This window comes from Manis javanica, chromosome X, assembly GCF_040802235.1.
Source record: "Manis javanica isolate MJ-LG chromosome X, MJ_LKY, whole genome shotgun sequence".
Lineage (NCBI taxonomy): Eukaryota > Metazoa > Chordata > Mammalia > Pholidota > Manidae > Manis > Manis javanica.
The window spans coordinates 121,240,600-121,252,675 of NC_133174.1; the positions used below are offsets into that span (position 1 = coordinate 121,240,600).

The following is a 12,076-nucleotide window of genomic DNA, read 5'->3' on the forward strand; positions in this document are numbered from 1 at the left end:
TGTAGAGAGTCATTGAATTGAAAAAGAATGTAGCTTTGGTTGTGAATGGAATTTTTGAAGGTTTGGAGTTGGTGTCCAATTGCTACCTACACTAGCCAGGTATTGTTATACTGTCAGGAAGTAAAGAAAAGAAGCTTCTTTCACACTTCCATTTGTTGGAAACAGGAAAGGCAAACCATAGTAACAAGTACAAAAAATGACCTACACAAAATAGAGCATTGACAATACATAGAAATCGCAATGAGAGAGACTATGTTTCTTATCTGCTTTTGTCAGGAATGTGTGTAAATGGAGCTGTCAGCTGTACCTTTCTGACAAGGTGACCGCTCACTGCCCAAATCTATGGGATTACAGTTAGTAAGTTCCACAGAAATTTATATCTTGATATGGAAAACATTTCCCTCACGAAAATATATTAATTCCCTTCAATGTAGTTGCACTGTCTAAAACTACAAGAGGCACAATTTCATATTTTTACATCCTCTTGGATTAAGGTTTTGTTTTATATATTTATGTAATCTATAAATGAGAATCAAGAAATCTTCACTACCCCGTTATGTCCACTCACTTCAAAGTGGATTATGAGCACATTCATTTAAGAAAAGAGAAAGTAAAAAAGAATTATTTAGGCATATGATGCTACAAACCACAAACCATTTCTAGACTTCCTAAGCAGGGATTGTTAGCAAGCAGTTTCACTGATAATCTTGTAAATTATGCTTCTCAGAGTACTTTCGGGAACAACTATTATGTGTGAGGCTTTGAGCAATTTACTTTTCAGAATTTCAGTTTTCCCTTTTATAAAGTGGAGTAAATGACAGAATTTGTATGAGGTGCAAATGAGAAAATAGATATGAAAACATTTGGTAACTCCAACGCCCCAAATACAATGGCCTAAGCCCTTCCATTGGTAGGAAGAATTACCACAGAATGCATAACATATAGGTGGTTGCTAAAATGGAAAAAGAAAACAAGGGAGGGTCATTGACCCACATGCCCTGTTTCAACTTTAATTAAGAATGAACTTAAAATTAGAAAAAGTTATTAAAAACAGCACGTGGTCTAAAAAGAAACACCCTATCTATATAGACGTTAAAGAGAGAACCAAACACCTCACAAGAAAGCTATAGAGGCCTACTTACAACTGCATTAGAAAATTTTAGCTATAAAGATTTTAACTGATTTTAAGGAAACCTGTAGACAAACTAAACAATTATGAACTTTATAATTTGACTCATCCATATGTTTCATCTTATACAAATAGAGTTTTAAAATAGATATAATTTTCTACATTTAAGGGAACAATAAAGGCAATCATTCACCACCAACGCCACTTACACTCACACGTTTATTTTACTATAATTGTTGCTCATTTATCAGATGATTGATATACAGGACTATGCCTATCAGGTAGTATTTTACACATCTGAAGAAGGTAAGACAGTACGCTTGAGAGATGTAGAAACAGGCTCAGAAGTCATAAACAGGTCAAAGTTATTGCCAGAGCTATGACTACAATAGTAACATATATTTTATAGTACTAAATGTCTTATAAAACACTAAGATACAATTTGTATTGCAGAGGTTCTGTATACCCTTATGACAATTTAAACTTTGTTTCCTTATTCACCTACAAATATTTATTACTGGGCCCTGAATATACAGCAGTGAATAAGACATCAGATCCTGCTCTCATAGAGCTGCCTCTCAAGTCGTAAAAGGCCCGAAATGCCTAAAGTCAAGTCAACAGGTTCCCTGTCATCCTATCATCCCATCCCCTAAGATAACTACTGTCAATAACTTGACACCCTCTGCTTTCATACTTTTTCTTTTCCTTATATAAGCATATACATATAGATATTTGATTTTGATTTATACAAATGTGTGATCATACTATATATGTTATTAACACTGGGTTTATTCCCTTCTTAACAAAACATTGAGGACATTCTTTCAAGTACTTACATATAAATTTACCATCTCCTTTTCAGTAGCTTGGTCATATTCCATTGCCACAATACCATATTATTGCCTCATTTTCCTACTGATAGATCTCATGGGCACATCAAGTTTTACTATTGCAACTACATGGAAATAAATACCTTAGTCAAGTCTCCCTCATAGAGATAATATATTTGTTCAGGGAAACTCTCCAGAATGAGACTCAAAGGGGATGTGAGTTTATAGTTTCAGAAACAATGCTGGATTATTTCCCCAAAATGTTAAGTAATATATGTCCTAGTAACATTGTTATCAATAATTATAACAATATAAGAATCACAATAGTTAACATTTATTTAAGACTTATAATGCCAGAAACTATGGCATACAATTTTGGCATAATCAATTACAAAATAGTTCTGGAATGTGGAAACATTATCATCTCCATATTTATAAATGAAGAAACAGAATCAGAAATAAATTTAACCGGCCTAAGATCACAGCTATTATTTAAACTCATGTAATTTTGCTCGAATTCATCTTCTTTTACCAGTTATTTGACTTTTTTTATCAATATGATGGAGAAAAAAGTTATTTTACCGTTGTTTTAATTTTCCTGTTTATTATTAGAGGAGTTTAGCATTCTTGGTGTTTTTTATCTTCATTCCCTCTACTATGAACTGCTTGTTTATATTTCCACCCATTTGACATACGATTGGTTGTTTTATCGATAATAATTTGTAGGTGACTTTTGAATATTTATTATGATAAATATTTACAATGAAAACACTTTGTTTTGTGTTGCAGTCAATTTCTCAAATTTACTTTTCTTTTGACTTGAATGATGCTCCCTTTTGCCATACAGATACATTTTTTAAATCAAATTTTTTTCATTTGTGGCTTTTGGAATTCTTGTTTCCCCAAGAAGGTCTCCTCTATCTAAAGAGTATGTAAATATTACTCTACATGTCCCTATAATATTTGATTTGATTTTTAAAGTTCTCTTTAATTCACTGCCAATTAGTGCATAAATGGTGTGAGGTTAGGTTCTACTTTTATTTTCTGAAATAATTAGCCGGTTACCCCAAACAATTGTTTCAATTTACAACCATTTTCTATATGCTCTTTTAATAAATACGTAACTCTCTTCTCTCTTTTTCACCTGTGCTTTGAGATTCTGATATGGCATTGCCCATCCACTCCCACCCTCCCTGGGTCTGGTTGAATATTACTCTTGTAATATAAATAAAGATAACATTATAATGCTTGTAATCTCAAGAGCCATAGACAATGGAAGAGGAAAATGATATTTTAGGTCCAGAGACCACAGTACCTCTTCTTCATCTGTAAGGGAAGAGCTTTCTCTTCGTCGTCTTCTCGAACCTTTAACCTTGCCATTGGTTGAGTTCGTTTGGAAGCTCATTCTAATGATACTCCAATGCCAACAGAAGAATATTAAAAATCTGCCTCAAGAAACATAAGAACTGTAAGATTTCTTTGTTTTACAAATCTCCTAAAATTTCAAAAGATATCTGTTATAGAAACTAAAATTACATGTGTTCTAAGTAGAAAGACTTGATAAAAAGGACACACTACAATAGAAGAGGAAGTATTTCACCTTTGTTGGTAAGTTTCTCACACTGTGTCGTCAAAAACAGTGACGAAAACTTTCTTCACACTATGGCATCTGCAAGTCAACTACATTTGTTTGAAATTCTACTCTCAAGGATTTCTCTTTATCAATCACAAAATGTAGCAATTATTGGCACTTCTGTTTCTTATGGTATAGAGTATAATGCCTCAGGAAAAATATGAAAGTTATTAAAAACAGCATGTGGTCTAAAAAGAAACACCCTATCTATATAGATGTTAAAGAGAGAACCAAACACCTCACAAGAAAGCTATAGAGGCCTACTTACAACTGCATTAAAGAATTTTAGCTATAAGTATTTTAACTGATTTTTAAGGAAACCTTTAGACAAACTAAACAATTATGAACTTTATAATTTGGCTCATCCATATGTTTCATCTTATACAAATAGAGTTTTAAAATAGATTTAATTATCTACACTTAAGGGAACAATAAAGGCAATCATTCACCACCAATGCCAGTTACACTCACACGTTTAAAAATATTTTTAAGAATATTATCTTGGCTCAGGAGCCTTTGGTATAGCAATATCATCACATATATAAAGAGATTTAGGGTTGAGCAAAGTAATTTTCTTCCCATTCTCAATTTTTCCTACTGGAATTATTACAGGCATTTTAAAAGCTAACTTTAGAGGACATTTTGTGAAATTCCTATGATCAGTATTTTTCGGGAGTTTTTTTAAGACACCATGGAAAAACAAAAGGTAATAAAAGGAAACAAAGAAGCAAAAGTCCAGTCACACATTCATGACATTTATTTTTCTCTCTGAGGACTATAGCTAAACTTTACGTGTTCCTAGCTTAATACAGACAGATTTTCAGCATCAAGGAGTTTTAATTTTATCTGTAACAAAATCTCCATCTTCTAGGTTTAGTTTCGGGAAAATTCTCCTCAGACATTGGTGTCTGTCTTGACCTGGTGTAACTTATGTGAATTCATTTTTTTAATTTGGTCCCGAGATTCCTCCGCATTCTGCAAATGTCATAAAAAGGTTTTCCGTGTATTACTTTATCCCTTTATGAAAAGCTTTAAGCCCATCACTCTCCTCACATTGTGGATCGGCACCTTCCTTTCGTCGACCTACTAGGACTTAAACTAAGCAAACAGTTAAAAATATGCTCAAGTGTTTATTAAGTACCAGTTCATTAACCCTGTATCATCAACTATTTCCAAGAGAGGATTTTTATCTTAGTTAAAGCAATAAATTATAATATTTTTACTTTCCCTCTTACCAGTGACAGAGCCGCCTTTCAGCTCTGTCGACACTGCTAGAAATGACTCTTCATCGTTTTTCTGGGCCTAGGCTTTTCTCATTGGTCAATAAAATGTGATTGGCATAAGCTAGATGCCTATCTATGAAAAGCTAGACGCCCATCTTTAAAAAGCCCTATAAATAGCATCACACCCATGAATCTCGTCAGAAACTTAAGTGTGGACCTGCACTTTACTTTTGTCGACCTACTAAGTCTTAAACTAACCAATCAGTAAAAAACCTGCTCAAGTCTTTATTAAGTTACCAGTTCATTCACCCAGTATCATTAACTATTGCAAAGTGAGGAAGGATTTTGATCTTAAACCAAAGAATTATAATATTTTTACGTTCCCTCTAACCGGTGACAGAGCCGCATTTCTGCCGTTAGGGACCTGGTAAAAAATGCCTCTACAGCTCGTTTTTGGTACTAGGCTATTCTCATTGTTCAATAAAGTGTGATTGGCACAAGCTAGATGGCCATCTACAAAAAGCCCTACAAAAAGCTTTATGCCCATCAATCTCCTCAGAAGCTCAAGTGTAGATCGGTACTTTCCTTTCATCAACATACTAGGACTTAAACTAAGCAAGCGGGAAAAAAACTCCTCAAGCCTTCAGTAAGTATCAGCTCATTCACCCGGTATGATCAACTATTGCCAAGAGAGGAAGGGCATTTATCTTAGTTAAACAACTGAATTAAAATATTTTTACATTCCCTCTTACCAGTGAGAGAGCCGCCCTTCGGCCATTATGAGCCTCCTAGAAACGCCCCTTCAGCTCGTTTCTGGTCCTAGGCTATTCTCACTGGTCAATAAAATGTGATTGGCCCAAGCTAGATGCCCATTTATAAAAAGCTAGACACCCATCTACAAAAAGCCACAAAAAATTCTTACACCTATCAATCTCCTCAGAAAGTTAACTGTGGATAGGCACATTCCTTTCGTCGACCAACTAGGACTTAAACTAAGCAAGTGGTAAAAAAACTGCTCAAGTCTTTTATTAAGTCTCAGTTCGTTCACGAAGTATCATCAACTATTGCCAAGAGAGGAACGATTTTTATCTTAGTTAAAACAATAAATTATAATATTCTTGCTTTCCATCTTACCAGTGACAGAGTCACCTTTCAGTCATTACGAGCCTACTAGAAACGCCCCTTCAGCTCCTTTCTGGTCCTAGGCTTGCTAAAAGGTCAGTAAAATGTGATTGGCATAAGCTAGACTCCCATCTATGAACAGCTAGACGCCCATCTATAAAATCCCTATAAATAGATTCATGCCCATCAACCTCCTCAGAAACTTAAGTGTGGACCTGCACTTTCCTTTTGTTGACCTACTAGGTCTTAAACTAAGCAACCGGTAAAAAATCTGCTCATCTTTATTAAGTATCAGTTCATTCACCCGGTATGATCAACTATTGCCAAAAGAGGAAGGATTTCTATCTTAGTTAAACCAGTGCATTATAATATTTTTACTTTCCCTCTAAGCAGTGACAGAGCCACCATTCAGCCGTTACAAGCCTACTAAAAATGCCCCTACCCCTCATTTCTGGTCCTAGTCTATTCTCATTGTTCAATAAAATGTGATTGACATAAGCTAGATGGCCATGTATAAAAAGCCCTACAGAAAGATTTATGCCCAACAATCTCCTCAAAAACTTAAGTCAAGATCGGCACTTACCTTTCGTCGAACTACTAGGACTTAAACTAAGAAAGCAGTAAGAAATCTCCTCAAGTCTTCATTAAGTATCAGTTCATTCACCCGGTATGATCAACTATTGCCAAGAGAGGAGGCATTTTTATCTTAGCTAAACCATTGAATTATAATATTTTTAATTTCCCTCTTACCAGGGACAAAGCTGCCCTTCAGCCTTTACGAGCCTGCTAGAAAGGCCCCTTCAGCTCGTTTCAGGTCCGAAGCTATTCTCACTGGTCAAAAAAATATGATTGACCCAAGCTAAATGCCTATTTATAAAAAGCTAGATGCCCATCTACAAAAAGTGAAAAAAAAATTTTACGCATATCAATCTCCTCAGAAAGTTAACTGTGGATCGGCACTTTCCTTTGGTCGACATACTGGGACATAAACTATGCAAACGGTAAAAAATCTCCTCAAGTCTTTATTAAGTATGAGTTCATTCACCCTGTATCACCACGTATTGCCAAGAGAGGAAGAATTTTTATTCTAGTTTAACCAATAAATTATAATATTCTTGCTTTCCTTCTTACCAGTGACAGAGCCCCTTTCAGCCATTATGAGCCTGCTAGAAACGCCCCTTCAGCTCCTTTCTGGTCCTAGGCTATTCTCACTGGTCAATAAAATGTGATTGGCATATGCTAGACTCCCATCTATGAACAGCTAGACGCCCATATATAAAATCCCTACAAATAGTTTTACGCCCATCAACCTCCTCAGAAACTTAAGTGTGGATCTGCACTTTCCTTTTGTCGACCTACTAGGTCTTAAACTAAGCAATTGGTAAAAACTCTGCTTGTCTTTATTAAGAATCAGTTCATTCAGCTGGTATGATCAACTATTGCCAAGAGAGGAAGGATTTTTATCTTAGTTAAACCATTGAATTATAATATTTTTACTTTCCCTCTAACCAGTGACAGAGCCGCCTTTTGGCCGATACAAGCCAACTAAAAATGCCCCTTCCCCTCTTTTCTGGTCCTAGTCTTTCTCATGGTTCAATAAAATGTGATTGGCATAAGCTAGATGGCCATGTATAAAAAGCCCTACAGAAAGCTTTACGCCCAACAATCTCCTCAGAAACTTAAGTCTAGATCGGCACTTACCTTTCGTCGAACTACTAGGACTTACACTAAGAAAGCAGTAAAAAATCTCCTCAAGTCTTCATTAAGTATCAGTTCATTCACCTGGTATGATCAACTATTGCCAAGAGAGGAGGGATTTTTAGCTTAGCTAAACCAATGAATTATAATATTTTTACTTTCCCTCTTACCAGTGACAGAGCTGCCCTTCGGCCATTACGAGCCTGCTAGAAAAGCCCCTTCAGCCCGTTTTTGGTCCGAGGCTATTCTCACTGGTCAATAAAATATGATTGGCCCAAGCTAGATGTCCATTTATAAAAAGCTAGACGCCCATCTACAAAAAGCGAAAGAAAAATTTTATGTCTATCAATCTCCTCAGAAAGTTCACTGTGGATTGGCACTTGCTTTCGTCGACCTACTGGGACTTAAACTACCCAAGCGGTAAAAAATCTCCTCAAGTCTTTATTAAGTATCAGTTCATTCACCCTGTATCATCACGTATTGCCAAGAGAAGAAGGATTTTTATTTTAGTTAAACCAATAAATCATAATATTCTTGCTTTCCCTCTTACCAGTGACAGAGTCGCCTTTCAGCCGTTATGAGCCTGCTAGAAACGCCCCTTCAGCCTTTTCTGGTCCTAGGCTATTCTCATTGGTCAATAAAATGTGATTGGCATATGCTAGACACCCATCTATGAAAAGCTAGATGCCCATCTTTAAAAAGCCCTATAAATAGCTTTACGCCCATCAATCTCCTCAGAAACTTAAGTGTGGACTGCACTTTCCTTTTGTTGACCTACTAGGTCTTAAACTAAGCAATCGGTAAAAAATCTGCTCAACTCTTTATGCAGTATCAGTTCATTCACCCGGTATGATCAACTATTGCCAAGAGAGGAAGGATTTTTATCTTAGTTAAACTATTGAATTATAAGTTTTACTTTCCCTCTAACCAGAGATAGAGCCGCCTTTCGGCTGTTACAAGCTGACTAAAAATGCCCCTTCCTCTCATTTCTGGTCCTAGTCTATTCTCATTGTTCAATAAAATGTGATTGGCATAAGCATGTATAAAAAGCCCTACAGAAAGCTTTATGCACAACAATCTCCTCAGAAACTTAAGTCTAGATCGGCACTTACCTTTCGTCGAACTACTAGGACTTACACTAAGAAAGAAGTAAAAAATCTCCTCAAGTCTTCATTGAGTATCAGTTCATTCACCTGGTATGATCAACTATTGCCAAAAGAGGAGGGATTTTTAGCTTAGCTAAACCATTGAATTATAATATTTTTTAGTTTCCCTCTTACCAGTGACAGAGCCGCCCTTCGGCCACTACGAGCCTGCTAGAAAAGCCCCTTCAGCCCGTTTTTGGTCCGAGGCTATTCTCACTGGTCAATAAAATGTGATTGGCCCAAGCTAGATGTCCACTTATAAAAAGCTAGACGCCCATCTACAAAAAGCCAAAGAAAAATTTTACGTCTATCAATCTCCTCAGAAAGTTCACTGTGGATTGGCACTTGGTTTCGTCGACCTACTGGGACTTAAAATAACCAAGCGGTAAAAAATCTCCTCAAGTCTTTATTAAGTATCAGTTCATTCACACTGTATCATCACGTATTGCCAAGAGAAGAAGGATTTTTATTTTAGTTAAACCAGTAAATCATAATATTCTTGCTTTCCCTCTTACCAGTGACAGAGCCGCCTTTCAGCCGTTACGAGCCTGCTAGAAACGCCCCTTCAGCCCCTTTCTGGTCCTAGGCTATTCTCATTGGTCAATAAAATGTGATTGGCATATGCTAGACTCCCAAGTATGAGAAGCTAGACGCCCATCTTTAAAAAGCCCTATAAATAGCTATATGCCCATCAATCTCCTCAAAAACTTAAGAGTGGATCTGCACTTTCCTTTTGTTGACCTACTAGGGCTTAAACTAAGCAATCGGTAAAAAATCTGCTCAACTCTTTATTCAGTATCAGTTCATTCACCCGGTATGATCAACTATTGCCAAGAGAGGAAGGATTTTTATCTTAGTTAAACCAGTGAATTATAATATTTTTACTTTCCCTCCAACCAGTGACAGAGCCGCCTTTCGGCCGTTACAAGCCTACTAAAAATGCCCCTTCCTTTCATTTCTGGTCAAAGTCTATTCTCATTGTTCACTAAAATATGATTGGCATAAGCTAGATGGCCATGTATAAAAAGCCCTAGAGAAAGCTTTACGCCCAACAATCTCCTCAGAAACTTAAGCCCAGACTGGCACTTTCCTTTTGTCAACCTACTAGGACTTAAAGTAAGAAAACAGTAAAAAAATCTCCTCAAGTCTTCATTAAGTATCACTTCATTCACTTGGTATGATCAACTATTGCCAAGAGAGGAAGGATTTTTATCTTAGTTAAACCATTGAATTATAATATTTTTACTTTCCCTCTAACCAGTGACAGAGCCGCCTTTTGGCCGATACAAGCCAACTAAAAATGCCCCTTCCCCTCTTTTCTGGTCCTAGTCTTTCTCATGGTTCAATAAAATGTGATTGGCATAAGCTAGATGGCCATGTATAAAAAGCCCTACAGAAAGCTTTACGCCCAACAATCTCCTCAGAAACTTAAGTCTAGATCGGCACTTACCTTTCGTCGAACTACTAGGACTTACACTAAGAAAGCAGTAAAAAATCTCCTCAAGTCTTCATTAAGTATCAGTTCATTCACCAGGTATGATCAACTATTGGCAAAAGAGGACGATTTTTAGCTTAGCTAAACCATTGAATTATAATATTTTTACTTTCCCTCTTACCAGTGACAGAGCTGCCCTTCGGCCATTACGAGCCTGCTAGAAAAGCCCCTTCAGCCCGTTTTTGGTCCGAGGCTATTCTCACTGGTCAATAAAATATGATTGGCCCAAGCTAGATGTCCATTTATAAAAAGCTAGACGCCCATCTACAAAAAGCGAAAGAAAAATTTTATGTCTATCAATCTCCTCAGAAAGTTCACTGTGGATTGGCACTTGCTTTCGTCGACCTACAGGGACTTAAACTACCCAAGTGGTAAAAAATCTCCTCAAGTCTTTATTAAGTATCAGTTCATTCACCCTGTATCATCACGTATTGCCAAGAGAAGAAGGATTTTTATTTTAGTTAAACCAGTAAATCATAATATTCTTGCTTTCCCTCTTACCAGTGACAGAGCCGCCTTTCAGCCGTTACGAGCCTGCTAGAAACGCCCCTTCAGCCCCTTTCTGGTCCTAGGCTATTCTCATTGGTCAATAAAATGTGATTGGCATATGCTAGACTCCCAAGTATGAGAAGCTAGACGCCCATCTTTAAAAAGCCCTATAAATAGCTATACGCCCATCAATCTCCTCAAAAACTTAAGAGTGGATCTGCACTTTCCTTTTGTCGACCTACTAGGGCTTAAACTAAGCAATCGGTAAAAAATCTGCTCAACTCTTTATTCAGTATCAGTTCATTCACCCGGTATGATCAACTATTGCCAAGAGAGGAAGGATTTTTATCTTAGTTAAACCAGTGAATTATAATATTTTTACTTTCCCTCCAACCAGTGACACAGCCGCCTTTCGGCCGTTACAAGCCTACTAAAAATGCCCCTTCCTTTCATTTCTGGTCAAAGTCTATTCTCATTGTTCACTAAAATATGATTGGCATAAGCTAGATGGCCATGTATAAAAAGCCCTAGAGAAAGCTTTACGCCCAACAATCTCCTCAGAAACTTAAGCCCAGACTGGCACTTTCCTTTTGTCAACCTACTAGGACTTAAAGTAAGAAAACAGTAAAAAAATCTCCTCAAGTCTTCATTAAGTATCACTTCATTCACTTGGTATGATCAACTATTGCCAAGAGAGGAAGGATTTTTATCTTAGTTAAACCATTGAATTATAATATTTTTACTTTCCCTCTAACCAGTGACAGAGCCGCCTTTTGGCCGATACAAGCCAACTAAAAATGCCCCTTCCCCTCTTTTCTGGTCCTAGTCTTTCTCATGGTTCAATAAAATGTGATTGGCATAAGCTAGATGGCCATGTATAAAAAGCCCTACAGAAAGCTTTACGCCCAACAATCTCCTCAGAAACTTAAGTCTAGATCGGCACTTACCTTTCGTCGAACTACTAGGACTTACACTAAGAAAGCAGTAAAAAATCTCCTCAAGTCTTCATTAAGTATCAGTTCATTCACCTGGTATGATCAACTATTGCCAAGAGAGGACGGATTTTTAGCTTAGCTAAACCATTGAATTATAATATTTTTACTTTCCCTCTTACCAGTGACAGAGCTGTCCTTCGGCCATTACGAGCCTGCTAGAAAAGCCTCTTCAGCCCGTTTTTGGTCCGAGGCTATTCTCACTGGTCAATAAAATATGATTGGCCCAAGCTAGATGTCCATTTATAAAAAGCTAGACGCCCATCTACAAAAAGCGAAAGAAAAATTTTATGTCTATCAATCTCCTCAGAAAGTTCACT

General features: G+C 36.8%; 1 protein-coding gene across 3 annotated transcripts in view; it reads right to left on the reverse strand.

The window, feature by feature from the left end:
- The window catches only part of LOC118970540 (kelch-like protein 4), a 139,216-nt gene that overhangs the window by 62,102 nt on the left and 65,038 nt on the right, over positions 1-12,076 (reverse strand). For 2 of the 3 annotated variants that reach the window (XM_073227359.1, XM_073227360.1), the window contains one exon: positions 3,275-3,404. The exons of the other annotated variant lie outside the window; for it this stretch is intronic. In XM_073227359.1, the coding sequence (XP_073083460.1) occupies positions 3,275-3,404 (130 nt within the window). The remainder of the gene's footprint in view (positions 1-3,274; positions 3,405-12,076) is intronic. 3 annotated transcript variants of the gene reach the window in all.